The sequence below is a fragment of the Equus caballus genome, chromosome 4 (assembly GCF_041296265.1).
Source record: "Equus caballus isolate H_3958 breed thoroughbred chromosome 4, TB-T2T, whole genome shotgun sequence".
Taxonomy (NCBI): Eukaryota; Metazoa; Chordata; class Mammalia; order Perissodactyla; family Equidae; genus Equus; species Equus caballus.
Window position 1 is genome coordinate 81867121 of NC_091687.1, and position 24978 is coordinate 81892098.

A 24978-nucleotide genomic window follows, 5' to 3' on the forward strand; every position below is an offset into this window, starting at 1 on the left:
CATGGCCTCAGAGAAACCAAAGTAGCTTTGTGAGGGTCCAGGCTGTCTTATTCATAGCACCCTATAATTACTGGCACATAGTAGGCACTCTCATATTTTTAAATGAATATAAAAACTTTTGAATACCTAAAATACGTGGTAAAAAAAAAAAAAAACACACAACAACTCTTATGATCCCTCACAGGGAACACAACTTGCCACCTATTCAACAATCTCCTAGCCCTTTGACCCACTCTCCAGTTACCTTTTCCTTTTTAACATATCTTCATTATGAAAAGATTAGTTACTTAGCAAGGCTTAAGGTAGCAATCCAAAGTAAAATTTTTTAACTGTAATAAAACATCACTTAAGTTTATTTTGAAAGCCACTTTAACCCAGTCTTATTTTGACTCCCTTTTAAACAGAAGCCCCGTACACTGGGGATTTGGAGGGAATCTGGCCCAAGTCCTTTTTAAAGAGCCCCATTTGTGGGTGATTCTGAGAGGTCCCCACATTGAGAATCACTGCCTTAAACTTTTTATTTCTTACTATCAAGAAACGCTAGTCTGTAATGAGCTGAGAAAACATTACACAGAATTTGTGCAACAAAGCTTCTAACACCTGTATAAAACTGAAAAAAACTCTGACTTAATTAGTAAACAGCCAGAGAACTCCAGAGGCTGACAGCCTTTAGAAAGAGGTTGTTAATGATCCGACTAAAACCAGATGCTGATTCTGCCAACTTCTTGTTGAATGGAATAAGTTATTAACTTTTATTTTCTAAGTTAAATGGAGATCCCTTTGTACTCTGAAATGCACTCTATGGACAACATAATGTTTTCCAAAACTTGGAAAACGTGACAGTACACCAATAGTCCTGCAAAGTGGTCAAGGGCTAAGGGGTCTGGGATCCAATGTCAGCATGAACCTTACTTAACGTCTAGGAGAAGTCATACTTTCATCTGTAAAATTGGGAGAGACAGATAAAAGGACCTATTCTTAGGGTTGTGAGAAATAAATGTGCAGATAAAAAGCACTTACCACAATGCCTTAGTAAGGAATCTAATATTATCTAGTATCATTTTATCAATATATTTCTGACTAAATGAAAAGGAAAAGGTTCTGTCAACTAGATAGCAGATCTGCATTATATGATTTTGTTTTTTTAAACGATGAGAGAAAAAATCACAGCTGCAGATCTCAACCTCAAATCGCCAACCCGTAACTCATATTAGTTAGATCTAAGGTCACCAATGGTCACACATGGTGGAGAAGCGTGAGGGTAGTAGGAAACGGATGGAAAAATAGAAAGAATAGCACATTCATCAACGATACAGAACATTGATGGGCTGGATAGGTTTTAAAAATAAAAAGTACCTCCAGTTTGGGAGACACTAAAACTTTACATGAGAGCTAAGAGACCCTCCACAGAGTTCAAATGCAACATCCAGCTGCATCCTCGCCTCTCTAGAGCGCTCAGCCCACGTTTCCGACCGCGCGCCCGGGTGCCAGCCCCCGCAGTGACAGCGCGCCCCAGGTGCCAGCCCCCCGGGGAGGCGCCCAGCCCGCGCGCCAGGTGCAGGCGCCGCCCCGCCCGCTGCGATCCCGGGGCGGGGGACGCCGGGAGAGGGATGCCCGCGCCGGGGCGGCGGCCGGGACCCTGGCCTGCCGGGCTCTGGGCGCCCCGGTCCAGCCCGCGCCCTCCCCGCGGCCAGAGGCGCCACGGCGACCTGGGCGCGCCCTTCGGCCCGCCCCCGGCCAGTGGTGGCGGAGGGAGCGAAGGATGAAGGTGAAGGTGGGTACCCGGCTGCTCGCAGCCTCCCTCCATCCTCCCCGCCCTCGGCCGCTGCTCCGTTCGCCTCCCCGTGCGTCTCACCGGCCTCCCCTCCGCCTCCCCGCCGTCAGTCCTGCCGGAGGCCGACGGGAGCCGTCGCCACCGCCTCCCGCTCGCTCCTCCGCTTCCTCCCGGGCTCCTCCCGCTGCCCCTCACCCCCGCGAGTGGCCAGGAAGAAGCCAGCTCGCCGCCGGGCCTCCTCCCCCGCTTCCCCGCCGTGACCAATGGGCCCCCGCCGCCGGGAAGCCGCGCCCGCCCCCTGGCGGTGGAGGACCGAGCGGGCGCTCCGGCCGGCGGCCGAAGGGAAGGGCCCGAGAGCCGAGGGAGGGCTCGGCTGTGCCGCCCGCCGCCCCCGGCTCCGCGCTGCGCAATCTGGATTTGCCACGTGGGAGCCGCAGTACTGGCGGCTGGCGCCGGGTAGCACCCAGGAGAAGAGGAGACGTGTCACTCCCTCCTTCCCCCCATTCACACACACTTTCATGATCCTGACCTTAAAGGCAGAAATTTTCAAATAACCAGTCCCATTCTAGAAATCCACCGGATAGGATTATGAGATGGTCATATCAACGATCTTGAGCAATTCTCTTTAGACTCCTTAACAGCTAGCTAACCTATCGTGAAAATAGTACCTGTCCGGAGCCCTAGAAGGTTGGCAACGCTGAACGTCTGACCCAAGGAGAAAACTAGTCCTTGTATTTTGCACATAGCTTTTGTTTAAATTATTTAGCAACACAACAGTTAGAAAAGTTTTTTTCCTCTACTCGCATTTTTTCCACGATTGTTCATAACTGAGAAGTCAGTCCAAATCTCACTATACAAAACCTGAGGACACGAAATTGTTTCATAATGCAGATCCAGATTCCAGAATAATTAATAACTATTAACTATCATTATTAACTATTCTTAGGTAGAATAGCGGGACAATACATGGTTGTAGAAATTAGACTGCATTGAAGAAATAATAGGGTTTGACCATAGTAAGTATTCTACCAAGTCTTAGCTTTCTTCCAAAAATATAAAACATAACTGAGATCATAGCAATGAATTCTGGAGTTTGTGTTGCATGGTAGAGGACGGAGCAAATGGATTCTGAGAGCCTTATTTGTGCCAAACCCTTTTGCTGGGGCTTTGGGTGTGTGTTCTTATTTAATGCTCACAGATGTTATTTGTGTATGACTTTAACAAATCAAAAAACCAAGACTCCAACACTGAGCTTAAATAACTTACTCAAAAATATAAGATAGTAAGTTGTAAAGTTGGAATTCCAGCCTAGTCCTTCCAGTTCCAAACAAACAAGGCACTTTGTTTTTCGAGGTACCAAAACCACAACGTTCACTGTCACCATGTCTCCCTAGTTCCCCATGTCCCAGTGAAAGAATTTACGAAGGCTCTTGAGTAGGGAGGTCAGGCCATATTTGTGAAAGAGCTTTTTGCTGCATAATCGAATTGGCCTGTGTGGAAATGACATATGCCATATGCCTAGAGCGCTATGCTTGAAACAATTTCTAGGCTGAAAGTATGTTTAATATTCCATTAGCCAATGACCATAATATATAGCTTAGAACCCTTCAGTAGGTGATGAAATTAATAATAGTAGGTCACAACCGACTTTTTGTTGTTGTTGATTCACTGAAATGGAATAGAACTAAAAAGTGAGTTCATAGCACAACTTGAGGTGAAGTATTGTTTCATGAAACATTTGTATAGTATTAGGTGTGGGTGACAATGTCCTGGGTTACAGTGTAACATTTCTTAATATGGATTACAGTGTTTAAAAGTTGGTAAATCACTGCTTTAGAAGACGTAATCAACCAGGTTTTTCACCTACCTTTTTATTTGGCAAGAGGTGGGGGAGGCAGAAGTCATCAGGATTAATGATTAAGTTTAGTAAGACTACAGAGAGCAAACCTTTGCAGCTCCAGCAGGCTTAATCCAAACAGGTATTGCTTTGTTACATAATGATAGATAATGAGCGTTTATATTTTTAAAGTCAATATTTATTATATATTTACTCTGTGTCAGGCTCTTTTTAAGCACTTTATGTATATTGACTCATTTAATCCTCACAACAATCCTTTAATTCAGAGGAGAAAAGTGTGAGACGGAAAGGGAGAGTTGCTCAAGATCCTGTGGTCAGTACCTGACTGAACCAAGATTCAGCCCCATATGCCCAGCCCCACAGCCCATCCCTTGTATGTACTTGAAAAGGAAAGTTCATTTCAAGGGTGCAGAGTTTTGTATAAAGCTACGACTTATATTATACTATTTCCCATATAAGGATTACATAATATTGCTAAATATAAAACTTGATGAAAAGCCTCCAAATTTTAATTGGACCCATTCTCAAGCAGAATATTCCATTTGGCACCAGTTTTCTGTATATGGAGGAGCAGATTGCCTGCAAATACGGCCGCCAGCATTTCCTCCCTTTCCTGTGACTTCATGCCGCTTTTACCATCAAGAGGTGGAGTCTGGACTCCCTGCTCTTGTTCTTAGGCTACCCCTCAGACTGGTTTTGCCCTTTAGACTTGTTTTGCCCTTTGCAACTGAAGTGATGCTGTGTGGCTTTTGGGTCTTGAAGCTTCCATTTTCACTGTCTTGGGATTCAGTCACCATATAAAGAAACTCATCTTGCATGTTTCAGCCCCGGCTAAGCTCCTGGCTGAATGCACCACATACGTAAACCCAGACATTACCAAGTGGGAACTGCCTAGTTAAGACCAGCCAGCCCACAGATTCTTGAGAAACAATTGTTTGTTGCTGTCTTAAGTTGCTAAGTTTTGTGGTAGTTTTTTTGCATAGCCATAGATAACTGAAACGTGGAGGAAAAAGTTTGTTAAAAAAAAAAGTTGACCTGCTCTGGGAGTAGGGTTACTTTAAAATATTAAAGCATGTTTATATTGGATTATAAAGTCAAACCTGTAGAGAGAGAACCGGAAACTTGCGTAGTTTTAAAAGAATAGCAGGGGGCAAAAACAGAGGTAGAATAATAAAAAGAAGAGTGAAAGCGTGGAATTTCAGACCTATACCGGGTTTAATGCCACACTCAGCTGTGGTTTGAAAACTGTCATTTAGAGGGTTCACAACAACGTGCATTCAGAACTCTCAAACTTCGTCCAGCCTGTTGCTGTAAGCCATGGGACACTGGCGTTAACTTCTTTCTTCCCACAACCTCCTTTCCTGCCGAGCCAGGCCAGTCATCACATGAGCCAGGATGCATCCTCCGCGTCTCGGTAGCCTCCACATTTCCCCACCTTGGCTTTTTCACAGCCTGTGTTGGCCTAGTGAGCCAGCTGGACTTTGCCTAAATGCTTCCCCCTAAATTCCCCTCCTTTCCTTTCCTTTGATGTGTTTACCATTTTAATATAAATTTTACCATTTTACCCGTTTTTAAATGGACAGTCCAGTAACATTAAGTACCTTCACATTGTTGTGCAACCAGCACTAGCATCCACCCCCAGAACTCTTTTCATTTTGAAAAACGGGAACTCTGTACCCACTAAACAATACCTGCCCGTTCCCCTGTCCCTCTAGCCGGTGGCAGCTACCATCCTACTTTCTATGAGTTTTCCTACTTTTAATACCTTATATAAACAAAATAGTGGTTTAAAAAGCTGATATGCCCACAGATTTCATGACATTTAATATATAAGCACACAGTCTATACAAAATAAGTGATTTAATTTACTATAAAACATATATATGATACAATGAGATCATATTATAACAAATGTATCATTGCATAAAGAAGGACTCTCGCTTTCCATCCATTGCTGCTTTTCTAGCAACATACAAGAAAATTCTAGATACCATAAAAATTTGGATTATTTTAACGATAGCTTTTTGATTCTACTCCCTAGGAGATTCTGGTTAGATCTTTTCATCTTTCAGTGTGGGAAAATTTGGCGTTTTGTCTTGGTTATAAATCATATTAAATGATATGCTGAATATGGTAACCCACATCTGAAATGTGTATTTTGGAATCATGACTACAAAGTAACTCCCATTTCCCTGAAATTATGTACAAGTGTGTATTATAAACAATTATTAAGATTATTAGTGGTTTCTTCAGAATAGTTTATTATTCTGTCTTATAAAATATTACTTCCTAGAAAAATTTCTGACTCAGCAGCATAATCTTTATATATTTTGGATATTAACCCCTTTTTGGATATCTGATTTTCAAATATTTTCTTCCAGTTGGTGGGTTGTCTTTTCATTTTGTTGATAGTTTCCTTTGCCCTGCAGAAGCTTGACATAATCCATTTTAGTTCTCTGTAGTCCATTTGTTTATTTTTTGTTTTTTATTTGTTTTATTTATTTCTTTGGTTTCCCTTCCCTGAGGCGACATGACATTGAGAAAGATACTGCTAAAACTGATGTCAAAGAGCTTACTGTGTATGTTTTCTTCTAGGAGTTTTATGGTTTCTGGTCTTACATTCAAGTCTTTGATCCATTTTGAGTTAGTTTTTGCATATAGTCTAAGATAATGGTCTAACTTCCTTCTTTTGCTTATGGCTGCCCAGTTTTCCCAGCATCATTTATTGAAGACACTTTCCTTTCTCCATCAGCATCATAATCTAAAAAATACTTTTTTGAAGTCTCATATGGCAATATTACCTGTTTGTAATACCAGGCAAAGATGCAGAAACCATGGATCACCCTCAGTGCAGACACACACACACACACACACACTCCCAGACACATACAGAAACTCCTTGCTTATACATAATATATACATAGTCTATATTTTAAAATACATAGTTATCAGATCTTGGGGAAAAGATACTTTTTCTTTTACTGCCAAAGAGCAAATGGGAAAATGTGACTACACCCCTGACATTCATATTATTCTAAGTAAATGAATGAATCAGCCGTACATTAAGTCATCTAAAAGCTCTTCTTTCCTCATCTCATTAAAAAAAAAAAAAGTTCACCAGAAAACTGTGAGAAGAAACAACTGAACAAAAACTGAACAAAGTTTGTGTTTTCCTAAAACATAATTGCTTCAGTCTGTAACTTCAGTTCTTGATTAAGAACTGAATATAGGAACCCTTTAGTCTAAGCACAAAATGATTTACTGTGACTGTGGTATTTTTATTAAACATTAAGATCTCTGGTTACATTAAATTGAAATGCGTTGTTTGCTTTGAAAGGCAAAGCCTAGGAATATGGGTAACAAAATATCATCCAATTGTTAGTATTGCATCAAAACCTGCTCTCTAGTGGATTTCATGGTCACTAAAGATAATTCAGCAGCGCACCAGAAGGCCACAATCCCATGTGGTTACAGCCGGTCTAAGAAATATACAAGTGGCAAGACAAAACCAAACCTACTCCAGATGGCATGGTTGCCATCTTTGTGTGCTCTTTTCATGTAGTTTTATACACTCTCTTAAATTTGTTGAACCTTTTCCATAACATTATTAATTTCAATATCACCTGTCCGAGCAATTAGATGGAAACATGGAATCCCAGACAATGCCATTGACTTCCAAATCTTGCAGGCTGTATGATTTGTGCAAGGCTCGATGTGCAAAATGCCTGTCCTTGATATGGATATGCCTGTCCATGACCTGGATATGGAATTGGAATCAGCCTACCTATCCAAATTTGTTTTGTTAACTTCATTTTCAATTTTAGGTCACTTTCTATTGCAGTGTTGCCCCCTCCCCCATGTAAAAGGTACCACATCTGAGTTATTCTGAAACTGTATCCTGATTAAATATGAGCAAATATTGATGAGTCCCTAAACTGATCATTTTTGCACTCTTATTTTGAAATGTTTCTTGTAGAACTGCTGTGGCCTCACTGAGGTTTGGTACATATTTTTAAGTGTAATTTATTTACCCGGAGAAGTTCTGCTCAAATATAGCATCTGGTATTTTGTAGACTTCTATCCAATAGTCAAATTTTCCAGCTCTATTCATGAAGCGAAAGCCATTGAAATTGTTCACTTCACTTTAAAAAATCAGGAGTGGGAAATTTAATCTTCAGTTTCTATAGATTCCAAAATAATTTCGCCTTCCCAAATTCTCCTTCTCTTCCCTACCTCCCAGACGCCATTCCCTAACCCCATAATTTTTTAACTCATTGAAAGGCCTGTGATGGGACAGTTTGGTTGGATTTGGAGTCAGACAGATGAATTAAGATCCTGGCTCTATCTATTACCACTTGCTAAGGGACCTCAGGCAAGTTGCTCAGCCTGTGCAAGCCAGTTTCCTCCCTGCAAGTGGGAACTACCACAACTACCTCACCGAAGTTTTTTTTTTCTTCTTTTCTTTAGAAGTGGAGAACACTTAGTATAGTTTTTAGTATAGGAGACAAAAACTCATTTGCCATATATAGTTCCAGAGAATTCTTAAATGCCCTCACCCTCTTTCCACTTGATCTGCCTACAAAACTTTGGTGCAAGATCTGCTTATCAGTTCAGGCTACCACTTGTGCTGGAACTCTGCATGGTCTTATTTTAGTACTCTCTAAAACACTTGGACTCATTTTTGCGGGCTTTTATTGTTCACTTATTTTCTGTACTATCCTTCGCACACAGCCTGTGCTAATTAAGAGCTGACACCTCATGCCTCCTCGCCTGCTTGCCACCATCCAGCCCAGCAGAGCTGTCATCTCTCCATCACCAGTGGTATACCTACTAGTCTTCTCACTTGGTATCTTAGTGCATTTCCTGAGGTAGAGATGGAGTATTCCCAGCATCAAAATAATGTCAGACACACAAAAGATTTCTCCAAATCTTTATTGAATGAAAAGATTAATTTGCTGTATAGAACAACTTTGAGCTCCCTGAAAACTTTTAAATAAATTTCACTTTCAAGAGCATACACACATTCTGGCAACCACTAACCATTATCCGTCTCTGTAATTTTGTCATTTCAAGAATGTTATATAAGTGGAATCACACGGTATGTAACCTTTGGGGATTGGCTTTTTTCTAGTCAGCATAATTCTCTTGAGATTCACCAATTTGTTTTCCTCAAGGATAAGGCTGGGGGTGGACCACAAAAGGAGGTGAGTGTGGTTATAAAAGCGCAATTTGAAGGATCCTTGTGGCAATAGTTCTGTTTCTTGACTGTGGTGGTGTGTACATGAACCAACACAGGTGGTCAAATTACGTAAACTAAATACACACACACAAATGAGTACAATTAAAACTGGGGAAATCTGAATAAGATTGTTGGAGTGTATCTATGTCAGTATCCCAGTTGTACTTTGCACTGTAGTTTTGCAAGACGTTGCCATTTGAGGAAACTGGATGGGGGTACACGGATCTCTCTTTTATTTCTTACTGCTGCATGTGAATGTACAATGATCTCAAAAAGTTTACGATTATACCTGAGGTGTTTTTGACTATTAGAGTAAGACAGCATTCTTGAAGAATCATGTAATTTGAATGTCAGTTGTTAAAAGAGCTTGAGAGATTTTGCACTTGCACTTTGATTTTAAAGAATTCAAATGGTATATATCATGTAAGGATCCTGAGGCAATTGTCTCTTTAGTTTCTAAGATAAAAATGGTTCTACTATTATACACCAAAGCGATGGAAACTAATTTCTACAAACAGCCCAAGGGAATGACGGATATATTAGTTTCCTAGGGCTGCCATAACAAATTGCCACAATCTAGGTGGTTTAAACAACAGAAGTTGTTTCTTTCATGGTTTTGGAGGCCAGAATTCTGGAACCAAGGTTTTGACGGGGTCATACTCTCTCTGGAGGCACGAGGGGAGAATTCTTGCTTTCGTCTTCCAGCTTCTGGTGGTTCCAGGCATTCCTTGGCTTGTGAAGGCATCACTCCAATCAATGTGTCTGTCTTCACCTGTCGTTCTCTCTTTCTTCTCCTCTTCTGTGTTTTATAAGGACACTTGTCATTGGATTTAGAGCCCTCTGGATGATCCCGTATGATCTCGTCTCAAGATCCTTGGTTTAATTACATCTACAAAGAACCTTTTCCCAAATAAGGTCACCTTCATGTTCCAGGGATGAGGATGTGGACATATGTTTTTGGGGGCACCATTCATCTTACTACAATGAGCAACAATTAATTCATCCATTCAGTCTTTCAAGAAATATTCCTTGAGCTCCTTATAGGAACATAATACCATCCTAGGAAAGAGGAGCCATGTACCATGGCATCTATGAAATGCTTGTAATCACACTTTGGGGAAAATACATGCCAAAGCTTAGTGACGGTAGATACAAGGAATGCAGAAGTACAAGTGAGGGCAGGGGTCAAGCTCAGGAGATCCAAGAAAGCTGTCTTTTGTCAGCTGGCTTTAGGTTGGTTTCTCATGGCCTTTACCAAGGAAAACTACCTTGAGATGGGCCTTAAAGGCTGGTGGATTTCATTTCAGGATTGAAGAATAATGTGGACAAAGGAATTGTGGTGGAAATGACCACCATGACTGAATGTAAGTATGAAGAAATAAAACTGACTTGGGCAAACGGCTGATATAGAGGTATATGACTGGGAAATTTACGTTGAAGCTCTATCCCAAAGGGTCATGAGTGCAATCAAGGAAGTTTAAGATAAAGGAGAGCCATGGAATGCTTCTTAACAAAGTGTGGCACTAATTGATTGTATTTGGGAGGCTCTGACAGGGAAGTGCCCACAAGGAAAGACCAGCTGGGGAGCTCTGACACAGAGCTGGGCAAGAATAGAGAAGTTCTGAGCTCATCTGGCAACAGTGGGAATTGAAAGAAACTGAAGGGTATGGGAGATACCCAAGGTAGGCTTTATGGGAGCTCTCATTCGTATAGGACCTATTTAGTCAGGGTTCTCCACAGAATCAGAACCAATGGGATAGTATAAATAACTGGCTCATGCTATAATGGCAGCTGATGAGTCCCAAGGTCTGTGGGTGAATTGGCAAGCTGGGACCCAGAAGAGCCAGTAGTGTAGTTCCAGTCTGAAGGCCAGCAGGTTTAAGACCTGGGAAGAGTCTGAAGGCAGGAAAAAGCCCATGTTCCAGTTTGAAGGCAGTTTGGCAAGAGGAATCCTCTCTTACTCAGAGGAGGGTCAGCCTTTTTGTTCTAGTCACGCTTCAACCGACTCGATATAGCCCACTTCCATTTGAGAGGGCTATCTTCTTTACTCAGTCTGCTTATTTAAATAACTTTATCCAAAAATATCTTCACAGCAACACTCAGAATAATGTTTGACCAAATATCTGGGCACCCTGTGGCCCAGTCAGGTTGACACATGGAACTAATCATCACAGCTCCACCCTTAGGACTCTGCTTGGGGTTTAATGCTGTGGTCACTGTCTTAAAATTCTTAATTTTGTCTTTGAATCTGTCTTTGGTAAGTGAGATCTGGGGGCAATGAAGCATGCTTTTGAGGCTTGGAGCCACCGTTCACCTGCAATCCTACCTCCTAAAGCCTCCCCATCTCCCCAGGATGGGTTCTCTGCGACCAGCCTCACCCCCCTGCTGTCCTAGGCCTTGCCCTACTTCCTCCTCCCTGCCCCAGCCTAGTGACCCCTAATGCCCTCTGCCCCCAGGCGTCCTAGTGCAGGCATGGAGAGGAATGCAGATGGGTATGCATGCCTGCAGCATCTCACAGAGTGACCTGGGGGCCCAGCCCCAGCTGGCAGGGCCATGATGTGTTCAGCGGACAACCCCGTGGGAGTGAGCTCTTATTGTCCCCCAATCCAGGTATAAAGCACATCCTGGCACAGAGGTTGCAATCTTATGGGTCACTGTCCTCTAGGAATTTGGGCAGAGGGCTTCCCTGATCCCAACTGGGGCTTGGAAAGTGACCCAGCAGCTGGCAGGAGAGGCTACCTGGCAGCTGTTGTCACTGGAGGGGTCTAAGTGACCCTATGCCTAAAGGAGTGCTGCATGAAATCACAAATAAAAAACACCAGGAGGAATTGAGAGAGAAAGCCCATAGAAAGACCATTTAGTTCCTTTAACAGTATCTTCTTTCTGCTTTTTGAATGGGGGCTCTGCATTTTTCATTTTGCACTGGACCCCACAAATTATGTAGTCAGTTGGGAAATACCAAAAAGGAAGAATAGACAGGCTTTGTCATCGAATGGATGTGAAAATTGCAGAGACAAAATTATGACTTCAGATGACAAAAAAAGTGGAAAGCTCTATTGCCAGAAATTGCCCTGTCAGAAAGGGAGATAATCTCTGAGGAAGGGGACTAGTCATATAAAGTATGTGAAAACCTGAACTTGTGAGTACGTTAAGCTGCCAGGACTAACAGTCAGGGCCCTGCTTACTGAGTGGACCCCAGGATGCTCGTCATTCTTGGCTATCAAGTTGTGGAGCTGCCGTCTTGACTCTGGGCAGTCCTCCTTCCACTAAACCTTGTAGTCTTCCAACTCCCCCAAAGCTACTCTTTGCATGAGGTGCAGCTAAGCTGATTTAGCTTAGAAGGTTCGTGCGTGGACATCTCAAGAAAGAGTGAATAGCTTAAGGGCTGTCGTGACATCTGTGTGTTATTGTACAGCATGTCAGCCTTGACAATGTGGTAATACATTTGTTTTCGTTTGAACTGAACACTAGGATAGCCCATTGCCCTAATCAGAAATTCACAATTTCCCACTTGTCTGTTGGGAAAGGCTGCACCCCAGAAACAGCTATGCTACAAGTGCTGCAAATCTCTCTCTGAGCAACTCCAAAGACTTTGCTAATTAGTATAACAAAGGTTAGAAATTGTGTTCACTCATTGGTGAAATCAGTGGTTTTGTGATATATGTGTTAGAAAAAACACTTTAGAACATTCCTTCCCCATCGTATGAACAAGGTATAAGAATCTGGAAAACTTGTGACCTTAAGGATGATCCCTGAAGGCACTGTCTCTAGAACGTTCCCGCCTTCAGAATATTGTGTCAGTATCAAATGAACCTCTTATGCAAGTTGTGTTCAAACTTCTTCAGGGTAGAGAACTGGGACTTCAAAAAGTTTCTAGAAGAGCGTGTAGGAATGGATTTATGCTGTTTTGTGCCCACTTGCTAATAAACATTCAGTAAATGTATATGTGGCAGATTTTGGTCCAAGGCTCACTTTGATTATAAACTGTTACCAAGTTTGTGGATATTAGTTAATCCTCAATCACCTCTATTGGCAACTACCATTAACTGTAACAAATAATCGAAAACCTGTAATGAGCAAAGTGGCTTAGGACAGGTTCAAACCCTTCATAAACTTGCATACCAGCTGCAGACAGACACCCAAGGGGCAGATGGTATTCACTAGAGTGTGAGGCGAGTCCAGGGCTAATGGAAATTTGTGAGGTGAGTTTCAAAGAGGAAAGGCTTAGAATTTGTCTTTGAAATTTGAAAGAGAAATCTGAGAAAAGGAATGGATCATCTTGGCTCTGAAAAGATCTTTGCAGTGATGTCGAAGTGCAAATATCCAGAGAGAAGAAAAAGGAAATGCCAAAAGACAGTCTTAATTTCCTGGAGATGTTGATGTGTCATTGTGAAAAATAGACGCATGGAGATTAAAAAAAAAGTGCAAAAGGAGTCCAGAAATATGCAAGATAAAATTACTTTTAAAAAAAAGTTTTCCTCTTTATTAGTTCCTTTCCTTTTCAGTTCTTTTGCCCCTATGTTTAGATGCCTATCTGATGAAAAGCAGGGGATCCCTTTCACAGAAAAAATATTGGAAGAAAATAGAATCAAGGTCCTTAGCCCAACAAAGGGGCCACCTATCAGGCATTTCTGAGACCTCATGGTTTCCTTGAACAGATTCAATTTTCTTAGAAGGAAGTTCAGTTCAAAATAGCATTTTTCCTCTTTGCTATGCCTATTATTCCAGAAGGTAGAGGGACCTTCTCATGCCCCTCCATGGACATCAGATTATAATCACCTGAACTACCCTTTCAATTACCAAAGGCTGCTGAGCAGATCACCCCATTGGCCAGGTCCCCTTCTGTATCGTTATTTCCTTTCCAAATGCTAAAATAGCTTCCTAGAGGTAAAATGAATTTAGTGGACTGACAGAAAGACTGTTTCTCATATAAGGCTGTTCCTATACTTCTCCACAACATGTAACACAAAGGATATAACTGTGTTCAGAATTTCGTCTTGTAAGGTTAGCATTTTATGGTATCTTTTATAAAGGCCGCGCTGCAAAGGCTCAGTGGTTGGTTATTTACACACATTGGACCAACTGTACTAAAACAAATATTACTAAGCACACCTGATATGTTTAGCTTTAGTTTCTTAATCTAGATAAACTTTAGGACTTTTAAGAGTCATCCCTTAAGACCTTTACACTTTTTGCATGGTCATTTTTCATTGTAAAGTTTAAATAACCTTAAATGGCATTTGAATTACATTGAATGTGGAATACTGCAGTTTTCTACTGCTTTTAACATGTCATATATGTAAAAAGGGAAGAGTGTAGACAGAAAGGACATAATAATCTGAGGCCTCCCTTAAGGGCTGGTTCCTGAGGCTCATTTTACCACAATTAACTGCTGGTTCCTCCACAGATCCTGCTTGTCACTTCTCTCCGTGGATTCCATACATCACCACCACCACCATAAACCAATCTTTGGGCTATTTTGACCCCCTCTTTCTCCTGGTCTGAGTAGGAGGAGAAAGATCCTTTCACCTTGGTTACTTCTGAGCAAGTTACAGTTTGACAAAATGGATTCTTCTGGAGGCTAGGAGTAAACAAAAATTGAAATAAGGAAAAGTAACAGAGAAACAGAAAGAGAGGGTATCTTAGAGCAAAATGGCATTTCTTAAAGTAACCAAGGTCAAGCTACATATGGACTTGGCTGGAAAAAGTTTTCAGGACAAACATCCAAATCTCCAAGCAAATAAGCCAGTGGGAGACCTGACCTCTGGTATCTTTATGCTGTCCCAGTAGCTAGACAAGGCGGGTGAGTCAATGGGGATTCACTCCCTCCCAGAGCCTTCCGTTTCAGTTTTCCTTTTGAGTTTATGCTGTTGCCTGTTGCCTGGTCCTGGGCTGGGCTTCCAACTGTGTCAATTGTGTGTGACTCTCACTTTCTTAAGAGCTCTGTGCCCCATCTGGTTAAGAAAGCTAATACCACATGACTTTATGGCCAATAACAGCTTGAAACACTGTACGTTTATTCTCTCAAAGTTCTTGGCGCCGGAAGTCCAAAATCAATGTGTTGGCAGGGCGGCACTCCATCTGGAGGCTCCAGGAGAGAATTCTTGCTTGCCTCTTCCAGCTTCTGGTGGCTGTTGGCACCCCCACTCTTCCTGCTTGTGGCCACATCACCCCAATCTCGACCTCCATCTTTATATCACCTTCTCCTCGATGTCTGTCTTCTCCTCTGTGTGTCTCTTATAAGGACACTTGTCATTAGATTTAGGGCCCATCTGGGTAATCTAGATTGATCTCTCTATGTCAACATCTTTAACTTAATCATATCTGCAAAAACTGTTTTTCCAAATAAGGTAAAATTCACAGATTTTGGGGACTAGGACATGAGCATATGATTTGGGGAGCTTCTATTCAATCCACTACACCTTAATATCCATTCAAGTTTTTTTTTTCATAGATAAACCCTGATATTTATGTCAAGTATCTCAAAGTCAAACTTTTAAGGTTAAAAAAAACTCTTCCAATCTACAGTCTAGATTTACTTTTCATGGAGTCTGTCAGTAGCTAGGCCTTGCTCAGCTTGGACTCTTGGCAGCTATGAATGACTGACTGATCAATTTTGTGGCTGCTGTATTTTTTAGAAATCTTTTTTTAAGGGCCAATCTTTTGTTTTAAAAATACGGATTTATAGTCTGCCTACTGATGTCCTTAGTACCCACAGTGAACACCTAGCTAGCTTTTAGGCTGCTTGGCCCATGATCATGGGTTTGCATTTTGTCAGAAAACCTTTTTGACAAAATTGGCACAATCTTAGAGTTCAAATAAAATAAACAGTAACAAATTTTCCTCAAAAATGTTGTCACCACTAATAATTAAATTTTCAAACCTTTAGTTAGTTTTTCTGGGATTACGAACCCACTTGCATTCTGGACACACACACAAATATGCACACGTGCGTGCACACGCACGGAGTTCATTGCGCAATGTCATTCTTTTATAGGTATACTAGTTTGATATCTTTCACTTAATATCAATTTTCTCAATTGTTCAAGGTAAAACATATGGAAATACGGGATACTTCCCACAATACTAAACGAATCAAATCAATATTTAGTGTTTATGTAAATTTTGTTTGAAGTTGAGCTAAGTTTTTGATTTTGTTTCTTTTTAATTTTTTCCCTAAATAATGGTTGTCATGTTTTTCATGTGCTTAGTTTTCTGTGTATTTATAATTAACTCATTCCCACACTTTCCTAGAGATGTGTGACTCTCTGGTCAACAGCACACAACACACTAGATGATGTACCAGTTCCATTTTATGAAGTCTTCATTCCTGCCACCCCCCTATCCTTCTGCTCGAGGCTGCTGCACAGTTCTGTTGTAGGACTCTCCTTCACCACCATCCTGAAGACTCTAATGAGGTTTCTAAAAATAGCATTTCTCCTGCTTCTCATCCTCTTCCTTGTCTGTATTGGCTTTGCTTTCTGCCTTTCTCTTAGGGGCTTTCCTCAGGCGCCCAGTGGCTCTTGGCTGTTGGCTTCTATTTAAGAGCGGGCCACTATAAAAGCTGACTGGGTGCCTTACGTGCAGTTGTGGTGGCCCAGGTTCAAAAGCCGTGTTCTAGGTTGTGACTTGTAGATCATGATACCAACCACAAAAATGTTTATTTTCCATAATCTATGCATAATTCATTTCCACTCTACCTAAACTCCTGTCCAAAGTTTACATAGCCCGACATAACCTGGCACTTTCCTATCTCCCTAACCTCATTCCTTCCTCTCCCCTGTTCTCTTTGCTCCAGGCGTCTTGGCCTTCTTGCTGTTCCTCAACCTGCCAGGCTGGTTCCTGCCTCATGGACTTTACACTTGCTGTTATCTCTACCTGGAATTTTCTTTTCCCAGATCCTCGCATGACTGCTTTATCTTATCATTTAGTTCTCTGATCAGTTCTCAGTAGGGTAGATTTGCCTGACCTCCCCACCTCAAGACTCAGCAGCCCCAAATACTCTATTTTCTTCATAGTATTAATAGTAGATTTATATTCGCTATTTGTCTACTTGTTTGTTGTTTATCTCTGCCACGAGAATTTAAGCTTCACTTTCTCTTGTTCTTTCTTAAGGACATAGAATAGTGTCTACTACCTAGTAGCGCTCAGAAAATATTTGTTCAAAGAATGAATAAAGACTACCATGACTAACACAATATCTCCTGTGAAGAATAAGTATTTCAACAAAGGAAGTACAGTTGGAGATAACACAATCACTTTTTAGAGGTTTTATTCTAAATTTCCAAGTTAAACCTGCTTTAAAGAGCTCTTCTCTCTTAAGAAGCCATCTTCATCACCACGTATGGTATATGTAGAAAATTTTTCTTACAATAAAAATATTGTACAGTTTCTACCTCAGTTCAACAAAAAAATATGGGAGTACCTTCTATATACCATGCATTGTATTGGCAATTCAGTTTACCAAGATTTTAAAATACCTAATCTTATGCATGAAACTAAACTAAACTAATCCCTTAATAAATAAATCAGGACTTAAGGCATCTTGATATCAGAAAATATGTTGCTACAATATCAATGGTCTTTACACAGTCCAAAGTAAACAATTAAAAGGTTATGCCATTAAAATGTAAAGCAGGAAACTCCCTCTAGGAAAAGGTCCTTTGGCTAGATGCAATTTTTTAATGTATTAAATCTAATCAATTCTGAGCTGGTTATTATCACCACTTGGGAAGAAGGAGTAAGAAAAATTTGTGTGAAACTGTGGGTAGACCTATATTTTCCCCCAACCTACACTCTTTTTATTTTCATCCCAGGGGAGCTGTTAACAATCACTCTGCATTTATAAAAGTACAGAATTTTATCTCTATCAAATTTTACCACCTTCTGTTGAAGTGATAGGTGAGAACACATCCAGTGACAGACATGAGCTGTGCAAAACCGAGAGGAATTGCACATTACCACACCCACACTGCAGTCCATGTGAAGGGGTTAAATAATCCTGCTGCAAGGGAAGACATCGTTGTTTTGGAAGTCGAGCATTATAGTTGCGCATTCCACTTTCATTCCAGAACCCAATCAGGAAGTGACTTTTCCTACCAAAGGGAGCTTGTTATAACTTATCCTAACTTGGCAACAGGATAGAGAATACTACTCAGAGAGAAGAGCAAAGATGTATGGGAGACAGTACTCAGAAAAGAGACAGAGCTCAGGGGTGAGCCAAGAGACATATTAGACATCTGAGTGCCACTTTCTAGCTCTGTGAATTGGCCAAGTTATTAACTTCCTTTTTTTTCTGAGGAAGATTAGCCCTGAGCTAACATCTACCACCAATCCTCCTCTTTTTGCTGAGGAAGACTGGCCCTGAGCTAACATGCGTACCCATCTTCCTCTACTTTATATGTGGGACGCCTGCCACAGTGGGTCTTGAAAAATGGTGCATAGGTTCTCACCCAGGGTCTGAACCAGTGAACCCTGGGCTGCTGAAGCAGAACACGCAAACTTAACCACTGTGCCACTGGGCTGGCCCTGTTATTAACTTCTTTGACCCTCAGTTTCCTCCTTAGTAAAATGATATAATACCACCTACCACCTAGTCATGTCAGCATTGAGTGAGATAATTTATTTATAATGGGGAACTTTTGTTTTTGGTCATGTGGCATCCCATCTTTTGAGGCCCTGCTTCTCTATTACTACATGTGATTCTAGAGGGCTGTCAGTCATAGGACCCTACCCCATGTTGTCAAGTGTGGGCATATGATCAAGGCTAGGGTAATCAGAATCTCTTTCCAGAAATTTAAATCTTTCTTTTCCTTTCTTTTCTTTTTGGTGAGAAGATTGGCCCTGAGCTAACATCTGTTGCCAATTTTCCTCTTTTTGCTTGAGGAAGATTGCTGCTGAGCTAATATTTGTGGCAATATTCCTCCATTTTGTATGTGGGATGGTGCCACGCATGGCTTGATGAGCGGTACGTAGGTCCGTGCCTGGCATTCAAACCCGTGAATCCTGGGCCACCAAAGCGGAGCACGCAAACTTAACCACTATGCCACTAGGCTGACCTCCAGAAATTTGAATCTTGAATGGGGACACATTGAGATGGGTGCATTCTTTGAGAGTTGTTGCTCCTGAGATCTTGGGAGCCATTCTGGTTCCTGTCCTGTTAAGACTTGATTGTTCAGTTTTTCCTTTGATTCTCCCAGGAGCGCAGCATTCTTGCATAAGTAGGCCATGTTGTTGTCTATTGCCTGTAAAAAAAGGACCCATAATAATACAGAATATAAACTGCTTAGCACATTTGCTTAGTAAATGCTTAAAAATCACTTTTATTTGTATGCAAAATTTTTGATTTTCAGGGTAGGAAAAATCAGCTAAGCAGTTCTAATTGCCAACTGCTGTCAACAAGGTTGTTTTTTTTTTCTATTGTGAGGAGCTATAGTCTTCTGTCTTAGGAGAGTAGCATGGTACAGCAGAAAGAATGTCGGGTTGGAGATTAGGTGACTGAGTTCAGGACTTGGGTCTTCTACCAGCTTATTTCATGACTTTGGTAAGTCACCCAGCTCCTCCAGGTCTTTCTTCATCTATAGAGTAAGAGTATTGGACTGAATGAGCTCTTCTAAATTGGGTTGCTTGCACATTTAACTTTAATAGCAAGACTTTTTTTTTTTGCAGAAGTTGATAAGCTGATCTGAAAATTCACATGGAATTGAAAGGGACCCCAAATAGCCAAAACAATCTTGAAAAAGAACAAAGCTGGAGGATTCACATTTCCTAATTTCAAAACTTACTACAAAGCTATAGTAATCAAAACAGTATGGTACTGGCATAAAAATAGACATGTAGACCAATGGGATAGAATAGAAAGGCCAGAAGTAAACCCTCTCATATATAGTCAAATGATTTTTGACAAGCGTGCCAAGACCATAGTCTTTTCAACAAATGGTACTGGGGAAACTGGAGATCTACATGCAGGAGAATGAAGTTGGATGCTTACCTAATGCCATATTAGAAAATTAACTCAAAATAGATCAAAGACCTAAACATAAGCCTAGAACTGTAAAACTATTAGAGGAAAACCTAAGGCAATAACTCTCACGACACTGGATTTGGCAGTGGTTTCTTGGATGAAAGGCACAGAAAACAAAGGAAAAATAGAAAATTGGACTTTATGAAATTTTTTAATTTTTGTGCATCAAAATGCATGACCAACACAATAAAAAAGCAACCCACAGAATAGGAGAAAATATTTGCAAATTACATATCTCATAAGGAATTAATATCTAGAATATATAGAGAACTCCTAAAACTCAACAGCAAAAAGCAAATATCCTATTCAAAACAGGCAAAAACTTGAATAGACATTTCTCCATAGAAGATATGCAAATGGCCAATAATCATATGAAAAGATGTTCAACATCACTCATCATTAAGGAAATGAAAATCAAAACTACAGTGATCCATTAGGATGGCCAGCTTCTATAAAACAAAAAACAACAACAGAAAATATCAAGTATTGGGGAGGATGTGGAGAAATTGAAACCCTTTTGGGCTGTTGGTGGGACTGTAAAATGATACAGCCACTGTGGAAAGCAGTATGGCAGTTCTTAAAAAATTAAAAATAGGGACCGGCCCGGTGGCCGAGTGGTTAAGTTTGAGTGCTGCTCTGCTGCAGAGGCCCAGGGTTTCACCGGTTCGGATCCTGGGTGCGGACATGGCACTGCTCGTCAGGCCACGTTGAGGCGGTGTCCCACATGCCACAACTAGAAGGATCTGCAACTAAGATATACAACTATGTACTGGGGGGATTTGGGGAGATAAAGCAGAAAAAAAAAATAAAAAAAGATTGGCAACAGTTATTAGCTCAGGTGCCAATCTTTAAAAAAAAAATAAAAATAGATATACAGTACGATCTAGCAATTCCATTTCTGGGTCTGTACCCAAAAGAATTTAAAGCAGGCTCTCAAAGAGATATTTGTACATCCATGTTCACAGCAGCATTATTCACAAAAAATAAATTTAGAAGTAACCTAAGTTCCATGGACAGATGAATAGATAAGCAAAATGTAGTAGGTGCATAAAGAGAATATTATTCAGTCTTAGAAAGGAAGGAGGGGCCGGCCCTGTGGCTCAGCGGTTAAGTTCACACATTCCTCTTCAGTGGCCTGGGGTTTGCCAGTTCGGATCCCGGGTGAGGACATGGCATCGCTTGGCAAGCCATGCTGTGGTAGGCGTCCCATATATAAAGTAGAAGAGGATGGGCACGGATGTTAGCTCAGGGCTAATCTTCCTCAAAAAAAAAAAAAAAGCAAGAAAGGAAGGAAATTCTGACATATGCTAAAACATAGATAAACCTTGGGGACATTATGCTAGATGAAATAAGCCAATAGCAAAAAGATGAATAATGTATGATTCCATTTATATGATATACTTAAAGTAGTCAAAATCATAGACAGAAAGTAGAATGGTGGTTGCCAGGGGTGAGTGGGAAGGGGGAATGGGGCCTTACTGTTTAACAGGTATGATTCAGTTTTGCAAGATGAAAAGCGTTCTGGAGATGGATGGAGGTGGTGGTCGCACAACAGTATGAATGTACTTAATACCACTGAACTGTGCACTTAAAATGGTTAAGACAGTATATTTTGTTATATGTATGTTATCACAGTGGAATAAAAATTGGAAGAAAAAGGGGGGGCTGGGGAAGTGCAGTTGTAGCATGTGTCTGAAGAGCAGAAAGTTGGAGATACGTGAATAGCACTAAGAACTACCAGGTAGAAGGGAAAATCCCCCACGTGGGGTACTGAATTGTGTTAATTGCAATTAGGGCAGGGCTTTATTTTGTTCCCATAGGAATAAATATCTATTTACTAAATTTATATGGGCTAGAACCTTTCTCAGATCTTTTTTCCCCAGCTTTATTGAGGTATAATTGACAAAATTGTAAGATATTTAAAGTGTACGACATGATAATTTGGTATATGTGTACATTATGAAAGGATTCCTCCCATCGATGGCATTAACACGTATTACATATTTACCTTTTGTGTGTGTGTGTGAGAACATTTAAGTTCTACTCTCTTAGCAAACTTCGGTTATACAATACAGTGTTATCAACTATCGTCACCATGTTATACATTAGATTCTCAGACGGTATTTATCTTGTAACTGAAAATTTGTATCCTTTTACCAACCTTTCTCTATTTCCCCTACTCCCTAGCCCCTGGGAACCGCATTCCACTCTTTGTTTCTATGAGTACAACTTTTTTGCCCTATTTTTTAAAGATTCCAGGTATAGGTGATAGTGATAGCATGCAGTATTTGTATTTCTCTGTCTGGCTTATTTCACTTAGCATCATGCCCTCCAGGTTTATCCATATTATTGAAAATGACAGGTTTTCCTTCTTTTTTAAGGTTGAATAATATTCCATTGTATATGTACACCACATTTTCTTTATCCATTTATCCGTTGACAGACACTTAGGGTGTTTCCATCCATACCTTAGTTATTGTGAATAATGCTGCTATGAATATGGGAATACAGATATCTCCTTGAGGTAATGATTTTGTGTCCTTTAGATATATGCTAGAAGTAGGATTGCTGGATCATATGGTAATTCTGTTTTTTAATTTCTTGAGTAACCTCTGTTCTGTTTTCAAATTTACATTCCTACCAGCAGTGTACGAGGTTTCCCTTTTCTCCACATCCTCACCAGCATTTGTTATCTCTTATCTTTTTGGTAATAACCATCCCAACAGTTGTAAGGTGATATCTCCTTGTGGCTTTGATTTTCATTTCCCTGATGATTGGAGATATTGAGTACCTTTCCATTGTACCTATTGGCCATTGGCCATTTGTATGTGTTTTTTAAAAAATGTCTATTCAGGTCCTTTACTCATTTTTAATCAGCTTTTTTTTTTTTTTGCTACTGAGTTATATGAGTTCCTTGTATATTTTGGCTATTGACTCCTCATTGGATATGTGCTTTGCAAATATTTTCTCCCATTCCGTAGGCTGCCTTTTCATTTTGTTGTTTTCCTTTGCTGTACGGAAGCTTTTTAGTTTGATGCAGTCCCATTTGTTTATTTTTATTTTGTTGCCTTTGTTTTTGGTGTCAAATCCAAAAGGTCCAGGGCAGGATTGAAATTTGCTCTGCTGAGTCAAGAGCCAGACAGAGACTGGACCAGAGATAAAGAGCAATTCAGGAAAAAAGAGAGGAGGGTTTGAGGAAGCAGAGTCTTGGTGAAAGTTCAGCTCCTTTTCCTGAATTCGTGGTGTGTAGGTGTGTTGGTTTAGTTTTAAGGACTAACAAGTGGGCAGGGTGAAATTTACTCTTGGACCTTCGTCTGATAAGTAGTGATGGATGTTTAGGTCTCTTGTTCCAAACTCAGGTTGAGATAAAGGTCTAGACTGAAGAGGAATTTGTCCACAGTGAAGGAATGGCTTCACAGTTTGTTCATTCAATTCTTCCCAAATTCTCCTGCCTTTCTGGGTCAGCTTTCCATTTAATCCAAGTAATTGGTTTGGATTGCCATCTTATGTGCTATGGGAAGGAAAGCTCCCTCCCTGCTCCCCCATACTTCCACGTCTTCCTGATCTCCTATTACTCATAATTTCTGCTCCCTCTAAATTCTTAATCCCTGCTTATGCTCTTGACTCCTGCAGCTGTCACCATTGCCCTGTATCACACCACATATGGCCACTGCTCTTTCTCCTACAATCACTAAAGCTCTACCAACACCAGGCTCTTTTATGTGACAGATATCTACATAGGGTGTGAGGATAATGGGGCCTTATGGACATTCATTTATTCGATTTAGCAAATAGCTTTTAGCACCATCTATCATGTAGACATTTTTCTAGGTGCTGGGCATAAAGCATCGCACAAGAAAGATAAAATGCCTGTCTTCACATTGCTTATATTTTATTTGAGACCCAGACAATAAGTAATTTTAAAAACCATAATACATCTTTTGTTAAACAAGTAGTTCCAATATTATTTAAGAATCTAGGGGATAAAATTGGGCTTGGTTTCTTTAAAGGATGACTTGCATTTTCCCGCAGCCCTGTGTTTCTCTAAAGAACAAAAGAAGGAAGAACAAAAGGAAGGAGTGGAAGGCCATATGATGGAGATTCCTAATGTAACAGGACAACTCCGGACAGCTCTCCTGTAGTCCTACACTGATGAATAAAGAAGAAACGTGCCCCTCACAGAATCCTGAAGAGGAGTCTGTGGATGTACTCTGTCTTATGGCAGTTTGTTCCAGGTTTTTGTCTCCTAAAGTGGGTGTGGTCTGACATATGAAGTTACCCATATCAGTACCAGCTGGATCCTTCCTTCAGGGTGGAGGTGCCTTCCTCCTTATCTGTATAAAGAGCCTCCCCTACATGTTTGCACTGACAGATGCTTTTTGCTTAGAACTATGACAGCTCTTTTCTCTGGAACTCTCTCAGTTCCCAACTCGTAATTAATATTTTCAGCTAATGTCCTACCTTTTAATTATCTTAGTAATTTCCAGAGGTGAACTTTCTCTCTGTGTTGTAACGAATAGAGATAGCTTTGTATTTTGTATATTTCATTATAAAATGGGGCAGAAAAGAGGGGTTCTCTGGCCAGATAAAAGGGAGGGTCTCTGGTCTCTGAGCGGATAAAGATAGTTCCCCAAACCCCTCTCAATTACAGATGTTGCTTTTCTTCAGGATCCGTAGACACCCTCACCAGAAGGATGTTCTCACTTGCTCTTTTTTTCCCTAGGCCTTTCTCATCTTCTATTTAAATCTTTTTTTCTAAAGCTTCTCTTCCAGTTCCAGGACTCTCAATCTTTTTTGTCCCCGACTGCCAAGGGAAGATTTAAAAAAAAAAAATTCTTAATTATACAGTAAATTTTATGTCTTCATTGTTCCAATTATTCCAATTCTGACTGAGCTCTAGGGCCTACCTTTGTATAAATAAATGAGCCTGAACAAAAAAGCCATAATTTATTCAGCTGCCCTATGTTATAGAAGCAAGTTCGAGTCATCTTTTTTAACAGCAATTTTTCTTTCCTATTACAAATGCATTGTAGCCAAAGGGAGTAACAGAGGAAAGATTTGGCATAGGGAAAGACGGATGTGGG

At 40.7% G+C, this 24978-nt stretch overlaps 2 protein-coding genes across 5 annotated transcripts in view; one reads left to right on the forward strand and one right to left on the reverse strand.

The window, feature by feature from the left end:
* FAM3C (FAM3 metabolism regulating signaling molecule C) overlaps positions 1-2138 on the reverse strand; it is a 49118-nt gene extending 46980 nt beyond the window's left edge. Inside the window, exon 1 of one of the 4 annotated variants that reach the window (XM_023639559.2) lies at positions 1856-2138. The gene's annotated coding sequence lies outside the window, so the exon portion shown is untranslated. The remainder of the gene's footprint in view (positions 1-1855) is intronic. The other 3 variants (XM_070264958.1, XM_070264960.1, XM_070264959.1) reach the window with 3 other exon arrangements.
* LOC106783079 (uncharacterized) overlaps positions 1-24978 on the forward strand; it is a 71774-nt gene that overhangs the window by 1148 nt on the left and 45648 nt on the right. The window contains exon 2 of the mRNA XM_070264303.1: positions 1524-1774. Within this exon, the coding sequence (XP_070120404.1) occupies positions 1524-1774 (251 nt within the window). The remainder of the gene's footprint in view (positions 1-1523; positions 1775-24978) is intronic.